This window comes from Anopheles marshallii, chromosome 2, assembly GCF_943734725.1.
Source record: "Anopheles marshallii chromosome 2, idAnoMarsDA_429_01, whole genome shotgun sequence".
NCBI lineage: Eukaryota > Metazoa > Arthropoda > Insecta > Diptera > Culicidae > Anopheles > Anopheles marshallii.
Genome location: NC_071326.1, coordinates 51,806,653 through 51,833,733, shown reverse-complemented (window position 1 = coordinate 51,833,733; position 27,081 = coordinate 51,806,653). Strand labels below are relative to the sequence as shown.

General features: G+C 44.0%; 1 protein-coding gene across 1 annotated transcript; it reads right to left on the bottom strand.

The window, feature by feature from the left end:
• Positions 1-3,663: 3,663 nt before the first annotated feature.
• Positions 3,664-5,845, bottom strand: LOC128718113 (probable sodium/potassium/calcium exchanger CG1090). Its single transcript, XM_053811787.1, has 3 exons — positions 5,347-5,845; positions 3,769-5,237; positions 3,664-3,714 (listed from the first exon to the last, which is right to left on the bottom strand). The coding sequence occupies exons 1-3, from the start codon at positions 5,843-5,845 to the stop codon at positions 3,664-3,666; spliced, it is 2,019 nt and encodes a 672-aa protein (XP_053667762.1).
• Between the last annotated feature and the right edge of the window lie 21,236 nt (positions 5,846-27,081).

The following is a 27,081-nucleotide window of genomic DNA, read 5'->3' as shown; positions in this document are numbered from 1 at the left end:
ACGAATTCAGTTCCTACGTTTGTGGAATGATTCGAAGACTTTTCAAATGTTCGAACCATGCTTGTTTCTTTGTTTGCTTCCCATGTTTTGCCTGCCTACACTAACATGGTTCTCTGTACCCTCCCTCCAAGTGTTTTGGGAGGCCATTCAATTGACTTAAGAGATTCGTTGTTTCGAACGGGTGTCACCCAAATCTATGTCCACGATGGTGGAAATGTGTCCAGAGTGTGTACCTTGTTGAGATGTACAAAAAGAACGTTGAGCTGCCACGTTGTCTCTCCCAAGGATGGCGCTTCCTTGTGACTGTCAGACTGTGCTGCATCGCCCAAACGGTGTGGCAAATGGTTTAGCTTGAGGTTTGATTAGCCCATTTGCCATCCAGCAGCTAGGAGGTTTGGTTCTGAGGGTGACCTACAAGATCTGAAACATATACACTTGATATTCGTGTAGCATGTCGTTTTCGTATTTCGATTACGGTCCTGCTACGTTCTAACTATGCGTGCCGGTTTGGTTCGCGTATCATTCGCTATTCCTTCCTCATTAGACTGATAATTGTGAATATTGTCATTCAAAACTTTACTACGGTGCTTCAAATAGTGCTGGTGCTAAACACTACGAAAGGTAAGTGATAACCTTATGCACGGCTTAAGCCGATAGGGATGGCGAATGTTGTGTTCGCGATCCCCTTACAGGCGGTTGGGCCAACTTCAGGATCATGAGCTCGTTGGCTCACTTTCTGTTTTCGATCGTTCCTGTGTGCAGGCGTCCCAGCGTGGATCATCGGCACGCGCTTTGCTGCGGAACTTCATTCAGCACGACACACTTTTGCAAAAGCCAGCCAAGGAGCACACTTCGACGGGGTCCTGTGGATGATCTCGGCGCCTCCCGGTCCCGAACGTGGGCTAACTACCGATTGCTGTTGGTACACGGGTCAAATGGGATCGGAAATCGGCACCAAGTACCAACGACACGGTACCACGACCTACGCCTCCCGTGCGTGCTCAACTACAATTGCTTGCATACGACAGTGCATCGGTGCGATTGCAACTACGATGGATTCGATTTGTGAATTTGTTTACGAAAAACATACATAACCACTACATAGGCGGAAAAGGATGGATAGAACGGAAACGGAAGGTTAAAAACTAGAGGCGGAGCTAACAGCTTTTCTCCTGTGTGTGTGTTTTTATGTTTCTGTGTGCTGTTGGCGTTTTCCACCACTGGGGTCTGTGGTTTGTTTGTGGTGAATTACACACGTGTCCTTTTTGTTTGTCCTATTTCCTTCGGTGGTGAATTTGTGGTCTATTCTGCGAATCGAAACGAAATTCCTTGTATTTCACGCCCTTATTATCGGATCGCTGGAACTACACGCAAATGCACTTATATGTGCGTATTCCATGGATGGCGCATGGAACTAGACGAGTGGATTTATATTACAGCTAGTTGTACAGAGCGCGCCAGTAGTAAGCAATTCAAAAACCCGGGAATTTATGCTTCTATCCTGCGCACTTGGTTAAAGTGTAATATTTAAAAAAGTTATTGCTCACTTAAACACGATCGTAAAATCAACGCGAATTGATGTATTTTGTAGTGTTCGTAGCACACTTTGCAACAATAGAAAACATTATAATAGTCTGTAAACAGGCTTCAGTGCATGTAATTAAATACTGGACGTAATTTAATTTACGGCTCGAAGGTTTTTGGCTTCTTCCGAAATTGTCGCTATTGAGGCGCAAGACATGTTGGTGTCTATAGCTTGTTCACAGTGCAATGATGCGCCGCACACTGTAATAGATCTCGTCTGAATTTGATTACAGTGACTGTGAACTTTTATCCGTTAGTGAATGCATGATCGAATCAATAAAATCACGACAACAATACAATAGTAACAGTGTGTATGGCTCACGCGTATCCTAGAAGTAGGCGAACGATAGATCAGGAGTAAAGAGTGTGTTACCATTACACCGGTTCGTTTCTGCGACAGCATTTTTGTTTATCCTATAATAGTTTAATTAATATATGTAAATAACTTTATCGTCGCGCACACGTAGCTAGCTAGTCCTTCACTGTTCCGTTTTGCAACCGGCGGTGTTACGTTTAGTTGAAATCTACTAGCACGCGATGGTTATGTCGCAGGAAGTTACATTACTAAAACTAGGCCAAAAGATGGCTGCGATGTGCCTAACGAAGAACAGTAACAGTTGGATGCACATGTGTGGGGGAGACGTGATAGTTTCTTGTTGGGTATTCTATTTTGCCTCTCTCTCTCTCTTTCTCTCTCTAGCACTTCTTAGAGCTGCTTCGTTTCTGGCTGCCCCAACCGTGTTGTTATGAGTATATATATGTAGTATGTATATATTGTCTCTAATACTTATTCGTTCATAGGGAGAATAGGACCGTTTAATAGTGATGTACCTTGCGTAATGTATAGGATGAGGAAGGCGCAGCGCAATGAAAGCATCTGTACGCGTCAGCAGATTGATGTGTACACGACTACACTTACTAAAAAAACGAGGAACAAGGACACACACACACAATTGAGATTAGACATAGCTAGATGTGGTTCACCAAGTTGTTTTGGTTTTCATCTGTGTGCTGCACTCCACGTATTGCTATGATGCTGTGTTTTATACAGATTTTAACGTGGCTAATTTTACATACCTTGCCTGCTTATTAGTTCTGTTTTGGGGGTTTCTTTACATTATGATCGCATCTCTCAATGGCGAGAGAATTTAGTGTATTTACACCTAACACGACACATCTTCTGGCGGCTGTTTTTTTTTTGTTGCGGTAACCGCAGAACACTGTGCCGGGTTTTTCGTTATGTTTTAAGTGTTATGCAAATGCGTGCAATGCGCAACTGATTGAATGCACAATTTCGTCTTCAGGGGAAACGCTGATCGATGGGATTTGGTATTGCGCAAACGTAAACAATGCAACTAATGCTGCCGAGATAAACAGATGCTCAATATGTGCTACTTAGTACGAGCGAATTGTTAATACTTGTCATTTTATGCTTGGTCCTAGTGCTTAAACTGTGTTAAAACGCATGATGCTGGTTTTGTAATGTTGGTTCAGTGAACAATGTTTGTTTCGTTTGCGCAGCGTTTGAATTAATGCAAAATGAAAACAAGGAACTGGATGCTTGTACCCTACGGGTTTCGAACTACGTTAGTGGTGATGATGGACAGTAAACGATGCAAGAGTAACGAAAGCAAAACTAATCTGTATGTTAACGTTCTGCGGATGTTCAGCTAGTTTGCTATCATGACAAAACGGTTAAAAACACGGCAAGCATCCCCCGGTACCAATAATCCCGGTGCACAGTCACTAAGTATGGTATCTAAAACTCGTCACTAAACTAAACTGCGTGTAGTAGTTGATGGGCATGGATGGTGTTTGTTTGCTCTAAAGCTGAACCGAAGATCGGCGACATTGGTGACATGACCTCGCGCTATTAACATGTATTAAGCGTTAACGAACTCAAAGAAAAGGGTGTCGAAAATCGCTCACGTATTAAGCGAAGTTAATGGAAGTAAGGTGCATCGAAAACGAGCAAGAATGTTATTTTTTTTTCGGAAATGGAATCAGTTTTGCTGCCGTGGTTCTCGTGTTGCGATGCGCTTTGCGGAAGAAATACACAGGCGGAAGATAAATTGGGGACTATATGCGATGTGGTTTGGAGATGCTACTGGTACCCGCTTTAGTAGATACCTGCAGGTGAAGAGATAGGGAGACGTTCGCATTATTGCACGGGCTACTACTCACACACGGCGCCAACCGTGGAGCATACTTACTCGGACATTCGGGAGGATTGAGCTGACCAAAGAAGTTCAGCTCGTACAGGGAAGCGACGGTGATGAAGAGCAGGTACCAGAACATCAGCACGATGCCAAGGCGCTTGTCGAGCTTCCAGCCGTTGAGATGCGTCGCGAACAGCAGGAACAGCACCGTCGAGAGCAGCGAAAGCGTCGAATAGGTGAGCCCCTTGGAAATGACGTTAACGTGCGAACCGGGCTTGATGATCGCGGTCTGGATGAACCACGGCAGTCCGAGGCAGATGAGTATATCGAACACGTTCGACCCAACGGCGTTGGAGACGGCCATGTCGCCGTACCCCTCCTTGATCACCGCAATGGAACTAAGCGCATCCGGGACGGATACACCCGCGGCCACGAACGTTAGGCCCATGACGGTATCAGGGATGCCGAGGGTCGAGCCGATGATCGTTATCATCCACACCATGAAGTACGAGTAGAACGAAATCCAGATCATCGAGATGAGGAAGGTGAATGGATACCAATTTTTATACTTCTCCGTTTTGCAGTCCGGCATCGTTAGCCGTGCGGTATAATGGATCGGGTACACGATCGCCCAGGACACCTGCGCCAGTATGCCACCGTCGACGGGTTTCTCGAGCGGGTTATGCGAATCCTGTGGCCGTGGTTCCTTCGGTTTGTAGTAATCTTCACCGGGTGCGGGCGCCGGTGCCGCCGTTTGCTGCACGATCTGCTGCTGTTGCGGGGGTTTCTGAGTCTCCTGACCGTATTGGTCTTCGTAGGCGTAGTTCTGCTGACCGCTGCCATTATTCCACGCATCGTTCACATTTGCTACGGACGAGTTCGTCACCGCGGGCGTTGGTTCGCCCCAGGCCGCATTTGGATCCCAGCTAGCGTTCGGATCCATGTAGGCCGCGTAGCCCTGATCGACTGCCGGCGGCTGCTCGGCTGGCGGTTGCTGTTGCTGTGGTTGCTCCTGCCCCGGCTGCTGACCCTGGGTGTAGGTCGTTTCGGGTAGGTTCTTGTAGGTGACCAGGGCCGACTGTTCCTCCTTTGTTGGCAGCTTTATCGGCAGGTTCCAGGTGTGCGCCCATTTCTCGAGTGGCGTGTTGAAGTGCAGCGCGACACAGTACACGACATAGAAGAGCAGCATGATCAGCGATTCGATCCATGAGATGACATCGTTGAAGATGACGATTAACATCACGAGTATGGAGATGGTATAAAACGCACAATCGCGTACCAGTGGCCACCAGTTTAGTTGAAGCACTGTGCCGGAACAGAGTGCGCAAACGGATATCACGAACATGATGTTGAATACCGCGGATCCAATCACGCCACTGATGCCGATGTCGTCCTTGGCGAAGAACACCCCAATGATGACGGTTGCCAGCTCGGGGGCAGAGCTTCCAGCAGCCATAAACGTGGCTCCGGCAACATCAGGGGAGAGTTTTAATTCTTAAAAAAAGGAAGAGGTCAGTTAAATGTTAAGGAATAAATTCTTATGAAATTCTTCATAGGCGTGCTTGGAGTGTACACGTTTGCAATGCAAGCTATTGAGCCGTACCTTCACATATTCTGTCTAAACTCGACACGAAGTAGTCATCACACACGATAGCCAGTCCGAGAAAGGTGAAAATGGCCACCAGTACGTGTATGATTAGACCACCATGTTTCCTCACGTTCGGTCCCATCAGAGGCTGCGGGAACTGCTCGATGGCCGGTGGTGTGCAGTTTTCACGTTTGGGTCTCCACGTGGGATGGCTGTGGTGTGCCCGACCGGCGGCCGGTTTCGTTTCCTCCGTCGGGGCTGCTTCGTCCGGTGTGGCTGTATCACTTTCGCCTGAAGTTTCCCCCGAGGATGACGCGGAGGTAGCGTAGAAGGCGGGATTCGGCGTAATGTTGGACAAATCGAGGTTGCCCAGATCGTATCCTCCCTTCTCTTCACTGCCGCCGCCGATTGAGGCCGAGTACGCGTGGAAGCTGGAATACACCAGGAATACGATGCCCATGTGCCAGTAGCGACCTCGTCGGGGGTGCCGATGCCCTGCCATACCGATGGCCATCGCAAATCTTGGATGGTTAGCTGACGGTGTGTGGAAACGTGATGATGCTACTGATGATGTTGATGATGGTTGCTAATCGTGTTGAGGTCAAACGAGAAACATAAAGAACAAGTGGAAAAGAATGTTAAAGAAATAGAAGTCATCAAACACGCATTAGCATGACATCTAGTGGCGTTACGCTGTATTCCTTGTAATGTGCTTCGCTCTCGATCCCGCTGTGAACGCGTGATTATGGAAACCGAAAACTGCACAGCAGCTATCACTGTCATACGAAGTGGCACCTTCACAATACCATTGATTTCCCCGGTATGAAAATGGCATGCAAAAGGAAAGCGCGTGCCCTGCGAAGCGAAAAAGCGTTTTGCAAAGAAGGAGCTTCGGCAAACCCTGTTCCGTCCACTCGTTTGTCCATTCAATCTTGCATTCGTGCGCTCGTTCGTTCGTTCGATGATGGGAGGTACTCGAGCTGATTTCATTAAACCGTTGAATAAACGATCAAACCTCTTCCCAAAGGATAGTTTAGCGAGACGCTTTGCCAGCAATTCCAGTTAATGTTCATCTCTCGCTGTCTACTAATTCGCATTTGCTGTTTGGTGGAGGTGTGCGGAGAAAGGATGATGCGGAATTGAACAGTGCGCCTCACCAATGATGGTTGGAGAAGTAGGCAACGATCGAGAATACTACACGGTAGGATTGGGAGATAAAAGACTTGAAAGCCGTATCTAGTGGGTTTTTTTTTAAATGATTGCTACCAATCATTGCCAGCTGAAGTGCCAGTTTTTATTGATGGATCACTTTGAAATTTATTTCATTTGTACCTTTTGCTAAATTCAATGGCTTTTTATGATTGATTACTAAGATGTGAAAATATCTCTCCACTACGAAGAAATTTTTTTAGTTATCAAAAGGTAGTTGGTATGTATTGTCAGTTCTCGCCTCCACTAGTAAATATTAATATTATGAAAAATGCACCAAGTGGTACAAATCGCTGAAAAAAGTTTCACATGGTGCATTCTTGTATAAATTGATACAAATTCAATTGTTGCCAATTGCGAGGAGCACATTCACTCAACCGAATCTTCATTTTATCGACTGGTTCTAGCCTGATAAGAAAGGGAATTTGTGAGGTCTCTTAGAAATGAGAGAAAAGTCTCGCTGGCATCATGATTCTTCGCCTGGCGTTATGGCAAGAACACGTATCACGGGTAGAGCTGTAGCATATCGATAAGAGTTCCTGCGCTACTAGACACCAATAGCCATTCAACTTTGGTTTCAGATGGGCTTTCACATCGATTTCCGTTGCTTCAGTTTTAAAACCAGGGCAATTTCTTTTTTCAATTATCCTTTCCATCGTTCTAGGTCAACGAGATTTTGATTGTTTCTTGCCCTTTTTTCCATTATATTAATTCCTTTATAAAGGAAGGGATGGCTATAGTTAAAAAGCTTGATAACTACATCAACAAGCTGCATTTCTTCCACCATTTCCACGAAACCCCTTTTATGGTAATTACCAGCTGGTATGCCACCAAGTGACCCCAGCGATACATTACTTCCACTCATTTGCAACCTCTTGCTTTTCAATTACTCTGTGATGAATAATAAATCTTACACTCAAAATGCCTTGGACTGGACAGGAAGCTCTAGCTTTCACACCAGCAGGTGACAACTTGAACTTTGCGCATGGTTCGCGAAACGTCCTTCCCGCATACCAGCTTTTGCCTGAAGTGAGTGCTTCACATTCAAGTTGGTAGAGACCGTGGGACGGTGGTTTAATAATTGCTTTATTTGTTTTTTACTCCACCTTCACGCAAGGATGTCTAACCGCCATGGGCAGGCGTGTACCAACGGAATACGAAATTATGTCGAGAATGTGAATGATTCGTGAACGTGCCGGTGGAATCAACCAAACCAGTGGCGGTAAAGATTTGATTTTCCATTTACGCTTTTGTTCTACTCATAAAGAATTTCCCTGTGCTTCCTTTCCGAAAGATGCCAAAAGCTATCGCACAGCGCACACTTTTACACGTTCCTCCCTGTAGACATCATACTGCCAGTTGCTGGCAGGCAAATCGGCTCCTTCCACGCGCGATACTGCTCACGTGACCAGCAAGAAAGCAATCGGCACCGGATGAGGTTATTGGAAAAATCATCGCAAAATGCTGCGCGAACATTTTTCTGCTTCCCGTTCGTTTTGGGTTTCAACGTCATTCGCTGCCCATTCTCGCCATCCAGTCACCCAGTTAAAAGCTGCTGATCTTCCTTCGCGACAGGCGTAAATTGGTACCGGCGACCGGAGGGCGTTTGGTAGAAGTGTCAATGGGGAGCAAACACTTGGCACGAAAGGGCGGATGTGTACGTCATGTTGTGCTGCTGCCGATTTACATTTTCAAACGCTTTTCGGCATGTTGGTGGTGTAGCGACCGCCAGCTTTGGTTGGCGTTACTCTTCTGTTTGCGTTCATGCGTATCCATCTGCTGTCTACAGTGCGCTTACAAAGCTGATACTCTAAGGCAAAACAGTTCAAGTAACGACATTTGTGCATTACGTGCTTTGCAGCGTGGCCAGCTGATACAACGGGCCCGGCCACCATGGAGGAAAGCACGGTTGTGGAGTGCTGTAGACACTTTAGACAATAATTTCATTTACGTGGAGTTGTACCCGATTTGCGTATCGTGCCTGCCGACTCCAGGTATTGCAGATCCTTCCGGGCTCGATAAGCAACATACTAATGCGATTAGAGCGAAGTTGTTGTGTTTTATGAATAAACATGGCTTAATCAATGTGATTGTTGTGCAGCATAAAAGGGTAAATGTCAGAGGTTTAATTTACGGTGTACGTTTGCAGTGGATTTATAGAACTCAATTTGCCCAGACTTGGCTTGAAGCCGAGAGACTTGACTTTTGTCTCAAACCCTCTATTTGCAGCAGTAATTCAATAAAGCGTGGGACAGTTTATCCTACCGTCCTCCTGCTGAGCAGGATTATTTTCACAACTTACTTGTCGTTGTTATTCACGATTCCCTGAGGTGTTTCGTGCCCCGTTATGGAGTGGGGTTGTTTTCACAGCAGATATTATAACGAATAAGGTGCCTTCATTCAGAAAATTACTTATTAATGCGCGGTGAAATCTTCTCCGCTAGCGTGGGTGTGTGGAAAGATTTCGAGAATGTAGTCCTCCAGGTAAGAGCAATGCTTAGGAGCACCTTCCACGATAAGCATTGGCTTACACATACGCAATACACTGTCAATGGAAATACAGTACCCCCGGAGCTAATAATAAACACCACACGACTACAAATATGTTCCAATTTTTACCACGCGCTGTAGTTCCAGTACGTACTATTTTTGTACACCGTATTCATCGACAGCCTCGTTACTGTAATCCTTCCACCGTTCCGTGCACTGCAATTATGTAACTGTGTTGTGTTGCCTCTTAACTCTTACATTTACACTGCCATTATTTGGATGTTGTACGAAATTTGCAGTTCTTGATAGCTATATCACACCTTAAGACACAATCTGTTATCACTTATAACACAACGAAGTGAGATATCGAACTAAACTAATAACTAATAGCTCATTTGAGGAAGTCACAGTTGGCATTCCTTCCTGATGGGCTGTCCACTATTTCCAGTATTTCCAGTATTAGTATTTTACTGGAGAGATCATGTGTGTGAGTGTTTGTGACAACACCAAAAATAACAATTGCTAGAAGCCGTCCGCATTTTCGAATGCTGCCAGAATGTCGGCAAACGCACAGAATTATCGTAGCCGTTAGGCGAAACATTCGCTTGGTGCTGTACATAGCATCGATCGATAGTGGGGATGCTAAGGAGAGAAGAATACACACAAAAAATCCAAACCATTGCATTTGATGACGCTCCACAGTCGCCAAAACGCTCCGCCGTGGCCCAGTGTGGCAGCGGCAGGTCCTGCTCGTTAAGGTGTTTTATTACTCGGGGCCATCCAGACGATCCAGAACGTGCGATCCAGTTCGTTTCGTTCGATGGCTATATGGACCACGGTGTATTCCCATCTATAAAGCCTGTTGGTCCGGTCAATGGAGATGCCAAATAGTGGCCCTCTTTCACTGTCCTGTTTCTCAATGACACCGCGCCACTTGGACGGTTATCGATTAGCGTTCCGTTCCCGATTCCCCGTACCCCTTGCCTTATCTGTGGTGTGTGTTTTGTGAAAAAGGGTTTTGCCGGAAGTGTTGGTACTGCCATTACTTTTATCGCATTACTTTTGATCGGATAACATGATTCATCGTAATGATTCGGCCGAGAATGCGAGGAAAAAAAGCATTCACTAATGGCAGCAGAGAAGTGGGGCACAAAGTAGTACCATAACACAATCAGGTATTCTATTGCTGATTGGAAGTTTCCGATGTTTTGAATCGAAAAGGTACCGAAGTTATACTACAGACGGTACGCGTAATGATCAATACTTTAAAGTGTCGTAGCACCAGCTTCATTTTCCGCGGCTGAGTGGAGCCGACAGTGCGTGCCGTAGTATCGTACTTGACAGTCGATTAAACAACCATGACTTTGGACAATTTTCCCTACATCGCTTTACCTCCGGGCGCACCACACCTGTCGCACAACGACTCGGCGCGATAATGTGGCTACTGGTGGTGGGGCTGCTGCTATGTGCGAATGTGCGAAAAATCGTTAGAAACCGCGTGACGTAGGGCACACAAATCGTACCGGAACTGAGGGAAAATCGTTCCAATCCCCGCAACGAAGCCGATTTCGGGTACGTACACTCACTTTGTCGCTGATTTTCGACGAGTTTACGTCGTTTTGGCCGACTCGTCGCGCCACTCGTGGAACGTTTCGGGGTTTCCGATCATTCCCCATTCAAAAGTGTACACCCTGTTTAAGTGTTCCCTTCTGCACCCCAACGTCATCCGGCGCAAAAACAAACGACCATTCTGCTCCATGCTTCACTATTCACACCACCCGGAGTACTATTTCTGAATCAGGAACGCGAGCGGTGACACTCACCCCAAAGCCATCACGTAATAAGGAACACTCACGCTGAGATACGAGAGTACAGGAACGGAAAGAAAGAAAGCAAAAACCCACGCTCACCCTACGTCCTTTTTCGGGGGCAACAAAAGTACGCACAACAAATCTCTACTCCACCGCAAGGCGAGCATTCTGGCCCAAGAACGACGGTGCCCATAGCAAATGTCCTAGTGTACGGGGCGCTCATCACGAGTCCGGTCCGGCCATGGTGGCCTCCATTCGGAAAACCATGCAGTCAGCACGAAAATTCATTGATTTTCTATTTTGGATACCCCGTTTAGTGGCGGATGTCCATGCAACGAGCAGCACCACGCCGCAGAAGCAGGTTACCCACCGGCTCCAGATGACCATGGTGGCAGAATGTTTCTGCCCGATTGCGCCTTGTTTGTGCTGCTGCCGTATGATGTAAGCGGATGACAAACGATAAACTAGTTCAAGAACCAAAGAAGCGACCAAGCGGAGAGCAAATACTGCACATACCGAGCTGATCTAATGTTACGAATTAGTGATTTTATATTTCATTCACAAGGATGGAACACACAGATAAACCACCCAACCGAACCAACAATGACATTGCCCAAACCTTTTTCCACCAGCTCATTTTGTCCTAGTTTTGAAATTTAATGCTATTCGGTAAAACCATCCAAGGAATTTCACTGTAAGTACATTTCTGTTACCGAAATCGGTGGTTGATTTGTGCAAACATTCGTATTGGAGCATCGTACAACGAATTTTCCTGAAACGCTTTTCCCAAACCCAGCATTTGGGCTACAAAGCTTGTCATAGGGTTTTATGGTTAAATTTGGCAGCTTCAATTTATCCAAGGGCTTCTGCACAGTTTTTCACAAAACCCACACACTAACACAAAACCATACACACTCATATCGAACACGAGCACACATACGCACATGGGTTTTGATTTGCCAAGTGTGTGAAGCTTGATGTGAGCACAATTCGCCTGCACACGCCAACCTTTACCTTTAACCCAATGCGCGAGGGCTCCAATAGGTAGTTGCGGATTCCTGCTGGTTTTCCTTTTTTTTCCACTTTCACCTTTTGTTATTATCTCTTGCTCGTAGAGACGCACATACACTTGTACATCCACACACACACACACACACAGAGGCGCGCGTTGTCACGAACGCATACACACGAGTCGCATATACACACACACACACACGCACACCGTACACGCACACTCAACCACCCGGAAAAGGAAAAGATTACCCACCCGCTCGCTGACCGGGCCCGGACACGGACGAGCGTGTTAAGCGCGAGTCACAAACGCTGCTGGACTACTGAAACGGCGACGACCCGATGGCGTAGGCCCCAACCGAAAAAGGGATTCACGATGTCACGATGTGTGTGTCCAAGAGTGTTTCGTGAAACGGCAAAGCTCGTCACCGTCGTCGGAAGCCACCCCCGGCCGAAAGCTACGGCAAACGGTGGAGCCTGCAGTACGAGCGGGAACGTTCGGGCTTTTCGCGGATTTTCAACGTTTGCGCACTAGCGCGCCTGCTGGCGAGTAGCGAGTAGCTCACGGTCCGAACGGTTCCTGTTCGGTTCACTTTCGCTTTTCCCACTCAACCGGGTGAATCGGGAAGTGGATGACCACCGTATGCCGTCGACCAGGCACTTCTCGATGTAGTACATGTAGGATGTCGGATTTGAGGTTTAGCAGTGCGTCGCTCACCAAAAGAAAAAAAAAACACACAGAAAATTACTCGCCATAAACAGGAAGACGAGTAGGCCGTACTGGCTGCCGATGGTACTTCGCTATCCCTAATCCCTATCAACCGTGCTTGAGCAGTGAGGTCACGGATCGGGATGTTGCTAATCGCCGGGTAGCTGCTCTATTATTTATTTAGCATAACCTGTACGAATAGACTCACTTCTCAAGCATAGAACGAAAAAAGAAAAACATTTCGAAAAATATGAGAAAAAAGGCACACCTCACGTATCGCTATCCATTTGAAAAGCTTTGAAGTACCATTGGGAAAGCTTTTGAGTACCTGTTGCAACTGCTAAATAGAGTGCCCTTCGGGAGCAAAATGTCTGAAAGGTATGGCAAAGTTTAAAATAAATACAGCCTTCCCCCCCCCCCCATTTCTGGGTGGGTGTATAAATATTTCTCCACACTGTCAATTTCCATCATAACCTTTCGCGGTCAGCTACAGGGATTCACTTCCCATCATTGTACAGCTATTGCTAGAGTTGTTTCTGCAACAAAACCGCAAAACTTACCGCCCACGGTGGAAATTGATTTGCTTCTTGCGGATGTCCGTTGGTTTTCGTTTGTCCTCCACGTCTCATCTGCCCAACGCGTGAACCCGGTTTTGGAACCATGCACTCATATGTGTCCAATCCACACGATTGACCTGTAACTGTCGCCAGGGTGTGAGAAATATGCTACGAAAAGGGCAATAGCCACCGGTGAGCATGAAGAATGAGCGTTTGTATGAATGGAAGAAAATTATGGGTTACAAATTACCGGTTGCGTCCCTTCTGCTGACCGGAAGTAAGCATCACAAACACGCCAAAGTTACACAACATTTACGGGGTACATTCCTGCCGTTTCCTTACGATAGTCCTACACGATCGTTTCGGTGTTGCGGTGTATTCCTTTCCGGCACAGCTTACTGAGAAGGGAAACGCAGCACGACGAACACAGCAGGAACATCAGCAGGGGTTAAACGCCGATGGGTTTGCGGTACGGAGCGGGAGCACAGCAATGTCACACCACCCGTTGGTGAGAGCGTTTGAATTTGATTGTAGCAGAGAGTCCTGGAAAGGATGAGTTTAGCAAATTATTCACCACAGCGTTGAGAAACCATATTGTAGAGGAAAGAATGTGTTGTGGTGTTGTAATGGAAATTTGTGAATTGTGAATGGTATTTGAAGCGAGTGGTTGTTTGCGTTATTGATTCATAGGCAGTTCACGCACGTCTTAATCTGGGGCAATCTGGGGTTGTGGGAACGAAGATGTCACACAAGATAATATCGTACAGGGATTCGTATGTCCCTAAACATTTTGTAAAGTTGTTTTAGACGGTGCGTCAATAAGATATTCATTCACAGACTTCAAAGTGCTTGTGCTCGATGATATTTTGAACGTATTTCGTTCGCAATGTCCAGCAGACATTTTTATTCAGCAATTCCGTAAAGATCTTTTACTCAATATTGTTGGCTTTGCGTTTTCATTACCGATTGTCCGATATTGCTGATCATACAGGAAAGGAATCAATAGACGAACTGATCAGGGTGTATGGGCTCGATGCAAATTTGACCTTCAATCTGCATACTGAAGAGGTAATCGACTACTAGGCATCAACATTAGGACTACCAAAGAATTCCGATACCTTGTCTGCATCAAAACAGTTTATTGCAGTATCGTTTATTCGATGTTGGAGTACGCATGTGTCCTTTGGAGCCCTTTTACAGCCCCTACGTCTTAGCACTAGGGGTTTTCTGCGTGTATCCCCGTTCCAGTGCTCCAGGTCAAATCCGATGCAATCTCTGATGCCTTTGACTTCTGAATTTCTTTGCACCATTTCAGAGTAAGACTTCGTCGTGCCATATCCTATCCTGCCATAGTCATCGTAACTTTTCGGATTCGTCCCCGTTGATTTCTTAATTTTGTTTTGTAAATACTGTTAACAAAGTGTACATCTTAGTTAGGCCTCGAGGCTCGTTCAAGATTAATAAACATAATATATACTTAGTGAGGTACAATGCTCAATCGGAGATCAGTAGCATGCTCTCTACTCCTTTTTGACGACTTGAGGTCTGTTTTGGACATAGCGGTGCAAGTGATCGATAGATTAGCACTCAAACTGTTGAAAATGTTTATCCTGGCAAGCAGTCACCAAATTGTGTAGAAGACAGCAATTCGAGTAGGTGATATGCGAATCTGGTTAGTCTGAAGTATTTGGGTGTCGTCATTGATGAAGGACTGAAGTTTCAAGGGAACATTAAGTACGCTTGCATATTAAGTAGTATGATTCAAGCCAAACGTTGGAGCTCCTTCAAGCTAAACGAGGTGCAGTCTAATGTATGTATGTGGCTGTGTTGTAATGGTTCATGTGCAAATCCGAACAGTTATAGTTAGAGCACATAGATTGCTAGTGACATGTGCATACTGGACGGTACCTTATGAAGCGGCGTGCGTAATAGCAGGAATATTGCCAATAACCATAACACTAGTGGGAGAGCTGAGTGCTTCAGAGGTGATAGGGCGAGGAAATCTTCCAACAGAAAGACGACTAGATCGACGGCATTGGAGAAATGGCAGGCTGACTGAGATAGACCAAAAATAGGAAGGATGCCGAATTTACGCACTTCTCCTTGACATAGCCACGTCCCTAGTGTAGATGTTCCACTGTTCTAGATTCGGAAACGATCTTCGGCAACTAAGCATCACTGGCGGTACTATAGTAAACCAGGCGAACCTTCTGCTAGTGATTCGTGGTCAGTCGAGGCCGCGATGATGCAGTGGGAGGCTGCATTGTACTTATTAGTCCTGTAAATGGTTGTGTAGTGGTGGCAAATTTCGTTAGTGCCCCTTTAATAATGTGCTTTTAATAGTGTGCAATCAAATGTTCGTCTAACTTGTTGGATGACTGCTGTGCTGTAAACTGCCGTGTTTAGTGTAGCTGTTATGTAATCGGTAGGGTTTCTATCACCACTACCCTCCAATTAGGTGGGACCGTGGGAAGGTGCATAGGGTTAAAGAAATGTTTTTTACGTGGGTTTGAATCTCATCTCGCCCCCGCCCCGGCGGTTTCTTCTTCTTTTTCATCGGCACAACAACCTCCAGGCCGCAACCAAAAGTAAGTAGTAGTACTGCATACGACGATTTAAATCTCATTTTCAAACAATTGATCGGTCGTTAAATGCCCAAAATATTTTCCCTTACCATTTTTACGCTGTCGGAATCTTGGCATCTGCGGCCTTAACTCAGAAAAATTTATTTGTTTATTTATTGATTTCAAATTAATTTGTCTGCCGCAAGGGTTTTACAAATATGTCTTATTAACTAAGGGATGTGGGGTAGAAAGGAAGTTAACAGATAAAACAAAAAGCTAATGAGGATGAAAGGACGCGGACTCGCACACACGTGAACGAAAATGGAACACAATGACATTGTAGTCGAACATGTGATATGAGCTGTTGAAGTCCGCTTGCGCTCTAATAAAGAGTTAATTTGAACAATAGAAGGGAAGGAATATTCAGTTTATGGGAAAGGCGATTTGCGATAAGATCGCAATGGTGAGCTTCAATGGAGTTTAATCCAAGAACCCGACAGCGTACGGGATAGGAAGGACGAGACAGTTGATAACCCATAAGCAAGCGACGAACAGCCACTCGGGTGAATCTTCGCTGCACAATCTCCAGTCTGACGATAACTTTCGAGTCTGGGGGAGACCAGGCAACGGCGGCATAGTCCATGATGGATTGAACCCAGCAGCAGAAAAAAAGCCTTCAAGCAGAGAGGGTCTCTCAATTCGGAGGAAAGTCTGACAATTAGACCAAGGATTTGTTGGACTTGTCTTTAACGTGATCCACATGTGCATTGATGGAGAGTGTCTCATCCAGCCACACTTCCTCTCTTTTACTGAATACACTCGACTTATCACAGTATCATGAAGGATGTAGCTGAACGGATCCTTCGTAGATCTTCCGAACGAAATGACAAACAACAAGAATAAGAGTGGACTAAGAACACTCCCTTGAGGGACTCCTGAGGAGCCAGCAAAGGAATCATAAAAACAGGACAACACTGTAACTCTATACGATCTGCCGTTTAGGCATGATTCCAACCAGGCTAGTAGTCGACCACCGAAACCAAACTTGAAAAACTCAAGCGTAACCAGAAGATCAAGCGGAAGACTGTCGAATGCCGCTGTAAAATCCGTGTAAACTACATCGGTTTGGCGGTCAGAAATTAGAAAAGACAGAGGATACAAGACACATAAGGTTGAAGGAGGTAATACGTTTGGGGACAAAGCCATGTTGAGAGGAGATGAGAGGATAGGTGGGGGATAACTACAGGAAGAATGAAGGAATGTACTGTGGATTCCTGGACCTTAATTGGGGAGCAAAACAGTGAAATACCGCGGTAAATAGACCATACGGAGCGGTTACGCTTTTTGTGGATAGGGATCAGCCATGCACATTTCCAGATAGATGGGAAGGAACCCTTTTGAATTGGTCTGGTAAAGATGCGCGTCAAGAGGGGGGCAAAGAAGGGAGCACACTTTTTTAAGGATAGACGAGAGTATGCCGTCAGGACCGGGAGAGTAGGACATTTTGAGTTTAGAAAGGAATTACAGCTCATTAGTTAGATCAATGGAAACATGATTTAGGGAGAAGACATCACGAGCAGTGTCAGAGAGACCGCCAACCAAAGGCGATGTTCGGGTGCTTGAGCCAACAAACATTATCGACATTCAAGGATATCGTAGAAGGGATGTCATTGTAGAAGGGATGTTTTTGTTTTGTAGGGTCGGCGGAAAAGCCGTCTTGCAATCTCATTACATATGATGCTTAAAGAAACCGATTGTAAGCACGGTAGGCGCAGGATGCATAATTGTAAGTGCGTAGAGGGATAGAGTTACGCTTGCGGCGGAGACTGCTAAGCACCCGATTTTTATCAGACTTCACAACCCGTAGTGTTCGGTCAGACGAAGAGCAGGTTTAAGGGAAGGCCATCACAGTGGGAAAGCTGCGAGGATCACATGATTGAACGCGGAGACGGCGTCGTCGATTTTGTCACCGTCTTCGATGGAGTATCAATCTAAGTGCGATAGAGGCTCAACGAGTTTATTGTGGTCCATTTTTCAAAAGATGAAACCTGCAGCGGCATGGGGCGACTTGGGGCGATCGCTAGCGTTCGGCAGGGGGATCCATAGGTGACATTTATGAAAGGATGGCAGGATTGCGATCACATTGGTACACGTTAAAATTAGAGTCGGTTAGCAGTGCAGACGGTATGGAATCGTCCATCCACGTTTCGGTAAACACTAATACGGCCATGTCGGTTTCACTTAGTGAGAGTCTCACGTTTTCGAGCTTGGTACGTAATCCTTTTACATTTTGATAATAGACTAATAATTCAGCTTTACGTGTCGGAGTATCAGGATGGTTCTGTCTGTAGTGTCGCGGGTGTGGATAGGGTTGAGATTCGGGCGTTGAGGCCTGTTGTGAGGCGAAATCCCAACTTTTTAAAGACACAAAGGAGTGTGTGCTCGGGTCTCTATCACCTGGGAGCAGTCTGATGATGGTGACGTCATCGTCATCGTCTTGATGATAGCGTTGGAAACCATAGGGTTGATTCTGGTTATGAATCTTGTAATCTTGGCTCCTTGTTATCCGTGAGAGGAACAGTCAACACTGTAAGAGACGAAGGTGTAATCGGTGCGGTACCAACGTGGAGTGTTTTTTTGGTAGCCGGACAGAAGCGGCGTCCGGAGGCGTGAAATCCACTAACCTACGTTTAGGCGCATTACGGAATGGAGTATTTTGGGATGCTCGGTCGATTTCGCCGGACGAGTACTTAGTGGTGTAGCAGTTGGAGTTGATTCGATCAATGCCAGTCGATACATGCTTACTCACAGCTTTTAAAACCTCAGTCAAGCGTCCATCTAACTCAGCTCCGTCTTCAAATCATCCAGCGCTGTTGAGCGCTCGGCTCGGCTACCCGATCGCTCTCGCGATCCTTACGCTTTCTTTCTCGTTTGGGCGTCCGCTGGAGACAGTCGTTTTTGCGTTATCGTGTGTGTTATCTTTTAGTGTAATAAACGAGTTTTAATGTGTAATTGTGCGAGTACGTTTTTACTAAAGTGACGACACAACAGTTGCAGTAACCCACACACTTGTTAACTTCTTCGGTCGTTACAGGTAGAGTACACGAAAGACAGTCCACCATAAAGACGCTTGCGTTATGTGCTGGGCCCCAACACTGTAGTTCTGAAAAAAGGAGTAGTTACTCCTCGAAAGTAACTTATCTGCTCCAACAGGTTTTTTAACCTGGCTTTTTAAACTTTTTTCCAATCCAATTTCTACAGAGGCCCCTTGTGTTTCAATTCGGGGGCCCCACAAGCCTACGAAGAAGGTTTAAACGGCGCTCGTCGGTCCCATTTCTAGGATACTTTATGCACTTTTTTCTACTAAACTGTTTTTTCCGGGGCCCCTTGCACGGCGGGGCCCTAGGCGGCCGCCTACTCCACCCACCGTTAGATCCGCCACTGCCTGTTACCCATCTAATATCTTATCAGCAACACTACAAAAATACATTCACCTTGATAAACCTACACTACGACAGAAAGGAGCTACTTTGCCGCCAAATTGTCACCGATATTAAGTAAAACACGCATTGCTTCGAATCAACCTAATTTAACAAATATCACACAATTAATTTCACACATTATACATTGCTTCTGTAATAAAGTATCTACTCATGTATCATGCAACGAAATTATTTTCCTTGTTCTTTGAAACTATTTTTAGGCAGGTAATTCTGGTCGGCAACATTTTTGAATGGTATCAATCAAGATAGTCGATAGCTTGTGATTTCGACAATCAAGAATTGGAACAGCCCAACTACTCACACAGTTTGACAGCAGGCGTCGCTGTAATCTTTGGATCCGAGACCATCCTGGACCATGTCGAGACAAACCGCGTCAGACGGCTTGATGTCATCCGTTGAAAGTGCATAATACTTTTAAAACTACACGTATCAAACCAACCAAAGATTTTCGGACCGTTCCAAGGAGCAATTTTTGGACCGTCGTTGCAAGAAGTGGATCATCATCCAAATCAATGCTTGCTATTATGTGATCTTCCTCTGGCTTTTCATGCTTGTTGATCAAACGTGACAAAACATCAGCATTTCCAAATCTATCTATTGCTACGTACTCTATATCATAATCGTACAAGAGTAAAGTGAGCGCAAGTCTCTGTAATCTATGGGCTGCGTAAATGGGAATTCCTTTTTTAGATCCAAAAATCCTCAGGAGTGGTTAATGATCAGTTTGCTGGCGAAAATTTCTATTAAAAAACATGCGGTGGAATTTAGTGATAGTACTCACGACGGCTGAACCTTCGCGATCCGGTTGGTTGTTCTTTTGTTCGGTTGCTGTGAGGGCACGTGACCTATTCGTTCAATTTTACGTATCGGCAACTATTATCTTTCTAGCTTTATTAAATCAAGAAAACCCAGCAATGGTAGGCCAAAACGATGAATAAACAGCTAATTTCTTTAGAAACGCAAGAAATTCTGGAATAATTATAACATGCAAGATATTAAATGATGTAGATTGACAACTATTTTCCAGTCATGTCGTTATCCCAATTCTATTTTGAATTGAACTCACCCTGGTTGTTTTGTTTGCTTATAATTATACCCCTTAGTATTATTACTGCTAGCATCGAAGAAAAATTTAAAACTTTTAAATGATCGATCATTCGACCAGATTAACGCTGATATGACAAATCCAATACGACAAACATGACACGATAACATATTCTAGTTTAAAGCACGTGCATCACTTCGTCTAATAAGCATGCTAACGTAACGCAGACTAGCTATGATCGATCAGTTTGCACCGATTGGAGTAAAAGTGAAGAGTTGAAAAGGGTCAACGGCGATGTTCATAATCGAAGTGGCGCGTTGAACGTACATAAATCGATTTACAGGACCCTTACCAGCAATCGCATACAGTGCCTTTGGGCGCAAAAGGGTTCTAAGTGAACAAGATGAATGCGTGGATCTCCTGTGGTCTTGTTATTGTATAAAGGCACGATCTGTCGAAAGTCATCACTTCGCTAAATGGGTTTTGTGCAAGGGGTTCGGAGTAGTAATGGGGCAAAACCCAATCAAAAGTGTTCTATTCCACCTTTAGTACTTGAGGGCGGTGACTATCGATTTTTTCGATCAACTATTGTGTTACACGTGCAATACTTTTGAACACAATGTGGGATGGTTGGTCTTGTGGCTTAGGTGGTTGTATCATTTGAAGCACTGCAAAAAAACGGTAGCTCTTAAAATTCACGACAAAGACATCAACACGCTCGCTCTCTCTCTAATGAGCAGTGCCAATAATGCATTTGATGACCCGGCACCTTTTTTCACGAATTTTGCCAGAAGGAGTAGCACCTACCGGCACCTATTTCGCTCACATTTCACGTGACTTTCAGCCGACATCTCTTTGAATTGTTCGCTTCTGTTGTTGTGGGTACCGCTTTGTGCCACTGCCGTTTACCGCTTTTTCCCTTTTTCGGCAAACTGTCACCGGGTCGAATAGAAACGCATCCGAAACAAGGGCGAGGCGTTGCAAAAACGAACCATATACCTTTGCTCTGCATTCCTGACGGCTTTACTGTGTTGCCGACATGTCGGCAAGTTTCGTTTGTAGTAGCGCTGAGGTTGTGTCTTCGTCACAAGCTACAACAAAGGATGCCTTTTCCAACCGGCAACGTCATTTGGGTGCACTGAAAACTGCATTCGACAAAGAATTGTATAAAGTAGCCCATTGAAACCGCCTATTTTTGGGAGACGGCACGCCGGAGCAACCTTTCGGGTTGACTCTTCTGAAGTGATGTTTATGGACAACATCTTCATAATTCTGCAGGCCGTTGATGAGCTTCGGTAGATATCATTGCCTTCAGTCGAGGGTGTAACCTATTGTGCGAAAGCTGTTTGTTTGCTGCATGCCGATTAGCTGAAGGTGACAAGTATTGCACGTCACTGCCGTACGGCTTTGATGTGGTTCCCCGTTTACATGGTACTTAAAATCATGCTGAGCAGCTTTCCAGTGTTAAGTGGCAATAAAAAATAATGTTCTTTCGTGTAAATCAAACATTTTTTGCTTCTCTTACCACACAACTGTTTCGTACAGATTGATTACACGACTACTTTTTTTTTATTGAACATTTTAAGCGCAGAGTAGAGAAAAGAGCTAAAAATCTTTCTTTTTAATTTGTACAAACGAATAAACTTATCAATTTAAAACCTCTTCTTCTTGGCGTAACAACCTACTAGGTCATGTCTGTCATTCCTGGCTTACTAGAATTATTTTACCAAGTAACCGGATAGTCAGTCCTTGCTACGGAGAACTGGTCTGGATGGTATTTTCTTCCTATAAGCAGACTGAGCGGCAGCGGATGGTCCCAGACCTTAAACGAGTTGGAGCTGCATGATTTGTTTCCAGAAAGCATTAATCTTCAATTTAAAGTTTTGTAAATCTACTGCACATACCAAGAGTACACAAAAATATTAACATATTTGAGTAAAAGACTGAAGCGAGAAACAAAGAGTCGACAAAACCCAGCCCACCCGTCATATATATTTGGCAGAGAATTTTGGCGGCCTTACAAAAACACAAGATATTTTCATATGTATTTCTTGTGAATTAATATCCTAATTTAATAAAAATATATTAGTTCATGCTACTGCACCCCTGATACAGTAGAACTTATACTTATATATAACCCAATTGATTTGTCTAATAACTCATACCCCCAGCAGCTGTGAGATTTTTTTCTATTTAACCTGTTCGCAAAAAAATGGTTGTTGCTGGCTAATACAACAATATTGTTAAGTCGTCTACATCTCAGCCTTAGATACCATAACTACCAGTAGGGATAAGTTTTAATTGGTGATGATTTTTAATCGAAAACATGTATAAACACATAAATAGTCCCTTCAATACTCCAAAGCTTAAGAAGAATTTGCTAGAGATGTAGAAAACAACAAAGGTCCATATAAAATAGCATGGGAACTATTACAAATCATTCTTAGTATAAAAAACTGACTGTAATGTAGGTTCAAATATATTTGATAATGCTCATCTTTGGGGTGGCCCGGTGGTGTATTGGTAGCGACGTCAGTCTTCACACGAAAGTACCGGTTCAAACCTGTAAAGAAGAAAGAAGAATATCCATTTTCAAATGAACGTGTCATTGTTTGCAATTAAAATAATTTAGAAAAATACGAGACATTAAACAACATTTGACTAAATATCCTTTTGAAGATCCTTATTTGCGTTTATAATTAAATGCTGATGGATGAAATTGATTACTAATGCATTTTTTTAAGTATTACTGATATTAGGCTGCATATATTATAGATAAGATGTCTGCATATATTTCAGATGCTATAGATGGTTAGGGGCCGCATTAGGTATCATCGCTTGGGCTATAATTGATAACTAATATATGCATTCTGTGGCGGAGCAATCTCCTTGGAGGCCCTGGGCGGAATGCTAGTAGGTCGTAGGTTTATTGATAATAGGACGTAGGTTAGTAGTAGGTAGTAGTTTTATGTTTTCTTTCGCGCCAAATAGGAGGACACTATACATGCACGAAAATGAATTACACGTGAACCGTTTACAACACACGTATTATAAAGTAATATATTCTATACCGAAATTTGACACCTTACAACATGCACACTCCCGCCTCTCAAACGTTCATCGCGGTCGCTTGTCCGAACCGAAGTGTCTGGCCGCGCGCGCCCGTACGCTGACCTCTCGCTGGCACCGGTGGATCGCACTTACACCATCGACCGCTGGCCGTTACCTGTCAGCGGTGAGTTACCGTGTCGGATCCACAGATGCGACATAGGGTGGTCCATAACAAGTAGGTTTATTTATTTATTTATTTATTTATTTTAAAATTTAATTTCTAATATTACGGCCCCCACACGACGGGCCCTAGGCGGCCGCCTACTCCGCCTACCGTTTGATCCACCACTGTATGAATTATATGATATTCATCAACGAATTAGCTTTAAATAAGTTTGAATAACATTGAACTTTTTAGGACAAATTGTTTGAAACGCGATTCCCATACCCTTGTACTACGACTGCAGCTGAAAACAGATGATTCGTTAACATTTATAAAATCATCAACACAAAAAGGCAATGTACTTCATACATTGTTATGTGTTTTATTGGAATTTAGTTAAAGTTTTTGAGTATATTCTTCATTCAGTAATATAATGTGATATAACGAATAATGTAATGTGATATGAGGGGCCATAATGCATAATGCCATAAAGCAGAAACAGTACTAAAATGGTGCTTAAAATAATCCAGTAAAAATATATTAACTGTTCACTAACAGCACAACAATGTTTATCATTTAACTCATTTCCCAATCCTGAATTCTTCCGGTTCCATCTATCCAGCATTTATTCGTGCCTTCAAACCAACACGCAAAGTTAATCTTTTCTTTCCATTTGAAACAATAACAAAAAATGTTCACGGTTAAGTGAGTTCAGTATGAAAACGCAGTTAATTTAACCAATTTTCTCATTGTTCACCGAGTGCCACTTGAGTAAATCCTGTTACTGGAAAGAAAATCTTTCTCTCGCTGTGCCATGAAAAACGTAACTTGCATTCGCTGGAAAATGTGGCTGATGCTGCTGTGTGTTTCATCCCATTCAGCTATCATTGCTCGGGTGACATTTAAGTGTTCGTGACTGCAGTCTGGAATTCCTGGAAAAATATTAACGATTCACCCGTCGTTTTCATTCCGCACCGTGCTGGTGGAGGCGCAAAAGGTACATGTCAGGAGTCGTTTCAAATGCCAGACTGGCTGACGCTGACTTTCGTTTCGCACACATATTGCCTTTTACTTCATCGTGTCCTTTCTGTGTAGCGTTGGCTACCATCATTCCAACAACCGGAGCTACCTTCCACCAAGGACAATGATCGACCGTAAGCGTCATCGCCGTCGCGTCCTTCACAGTGGGTAAGACCTTTTCACTATAGTTCATGCCATTTCATCTCAACACCTTTCGTTCTGGACGGGTTTATTCGCTGCAATATGTTTGGCCTTCTTTCGTTCCTTTCTGACGCTGGATCCTCACGATCATCGGAAACCGCATCTTGAATGCAACAGCCCGACGGAAAATTGATCGGTACGGCTTGGTAGAGTCTCCATCTTTCATTACATTTATTATCCTTAAATGATACCCAAAGGGACAGCACGGTCAACATACCCTGGCACATTTCTATTGCGTAGGGCAAGCCACAGCGGTACGGTTTGGAATGGTTTGCACCTTTTGAGTTGGTTTCCGTACCATGAATTATGTTACACCGAGAGTTTGTTGAAAGTTTGCCTCGCGACACACATTCCGACGATTGTTTTCCAACCAGCCATAAATGAATATCTCGCATACAAGCCATTTGCGCCAGGGTTCATAGCGATGGAATTGAGTTGTGCCCGTCATTCGTCACGGATTATCTACGGTTGGTGCTTGAGGGAGTCAAAAATCCGTAGCTAATGCAGCGTAACGGTGAGGTGAGTTAATTAACATGACATTGCCACCCGATAATCTTACTAACTTCTATGATCCTTCTTTTGTTGACTTTTGAGATTCTTTCAGCTTCACCTAATACCGGAACGGTGCTTGAAATGGTCCTCGCAGAGGACATTCATTCATTACTGATGGCAGTTTCGGACCGATTCAAAAGACCACCGGAAAAAAGAAATAGAACTTGTAATCCGTTTCTCACCTAGTAATTGAAAGAGAGAAAGAAATAGAGATCGTTACCGAAAGTGCATCGATTGACGGAACTTCGACATCAAACCCATTTCACCCCGCTCTCCATCTTTACCGTCGGTATTCTCACTTTCGATAGCCGGTGAAATGATCTGGAATGGGATTAACCATTTTGCCAAACCAAACAAAAATCCTAATCCCATCGCTTGAAAGGTTCAAGCCGGGTGTGGAAGGCAATGTTGTTACTTGTGCAAAAATCGAATCGAAACCTCACAGCACGTCGGCACGCACCGACGGTGGCTGTCCCGTTTCGGCACAATTGGGTTTGGGCTGTGAAAGGAATTATGCTAATATTTGCTTCAATTTGTCCCTTACCCGTGCCTAACCAGGCGTCGGGCCAGATGAAGCGTAAAGATTTTAGCCCGCACCGGCACAGGGAACCACAGAGCACATGCTGATGAGATCAATTACCGTGTCGTACCGGTTGTTGATATAGGTTGAAAATCCATTCATTTTTCAGAGAAATGACAAAACAGAAGCTTTAGGCTAGTAGCAGGAAAATATAGCAATTGAATCGGACGAGTTTTGAGTAATATTCTAATATTTTTCGAATAGTAATATTGGAATTATTCAGTGCTGTCAATACCCGAATTACGCGATTTTCGACATTTCGCGCAGTTTTGTATGCAGAATTCTATTTTTTATTTGCAAATTTTAAAAATAATGTTACAATTGGTTGTTATAAAAATTAATTTTCATATCATTTTATTGTAATTTTGGAAATGAACGTTTGAATATCCATTTTTAATGTCCTTCGCAACTTGGAAATAAATAGTCGATCTCTTAATACGACATATAAACGATGTTTTAGAGGGCATCGACAACACGAGATAAGAGGATTTCTCTGGCACCCATTATACGCGTATCTCTGGTATCGACTGTATTCGATTTCTCAGTTGTTATTGTTGTAGTTGTTTTTATTATTTAATAATTACATGTAGCTTGACATTTTATAGCTTAGATTGATACTGGTCTTCCTTTTTGAAACCTTAACACAATATTATTCAATGTAGTTTGCTCGGTGGCATTTGGGATAATGTTTTGTTATTAAATAAATAAGTATTAAACCGTTGGTAAAAATTCTAAAAAACTCTGGTATCCTTTTTTGATTTGTATCTAAAGTAACCTAGCTAAATATCTAATGTAACCTAGTTAGTTTAAGTAACACAGTTCATGGAAAAGCAAAGCTTATCTTATCATCTAGTTTGTCCTTATATCTATATATTATCCCTGTTTGGGTGGGTATTACATTGTGCTACATATTTGTCGTATGTTATTTTGAGGTACTCAGATAGATATTGTATGTTTGTTTTCCTATGGATATCCTTTGTACTATGCCATGGTGGTAGGTTTAAAATGCGCTTCAAACATTTGTTTTGGAATATTTGCAGTCTTGCAATGTGAGATTTGGCACATTTGGACTAGACCGGGCTGGCATAAAGAATGATCGGTCTTATTATAGCTTTTATAATATTACCTATTATATTATAGCTTTTATTATAATTTATATAGTTTTTTTCAGTAACTTTCGATCATGACTACTTCGAACCATCAATATCTTAGCATTTTAAAGTCATGTTAGTAAATTGGTAGATGTTGGTAGACTACTGTGGAAGACTTAAACCGGTCCAGTTG

What these genes read in the sequence shown, in the direction of transcription:
- LOC128718113 (XM_053811787.1), bottom strand. Translation starts at nt 5,845, where the DNA reads ATGGCCATCGGTATGGCAGGGCATCGGCACCCCCGACGAGGTCGCTAC. An exon ending in TTTAGACAGAATATGTGAAG is followed by an intron (nt 5,238 to 5,346) that starts GTACGGCTCAAT and finishes CCTTTTTTTAAG; the next exon opens with AATTAAAACTCTCCCCTGAT. An exon ending in CTCCACGGTTGGCGCCGTGT is followed by an intron (nt 3,715 to 3,768) that starts GTGAGTAGTAGC and finishes CTTCACCTGCAG; the next exon opens with GTATCTACTAAAGCGGGTAC.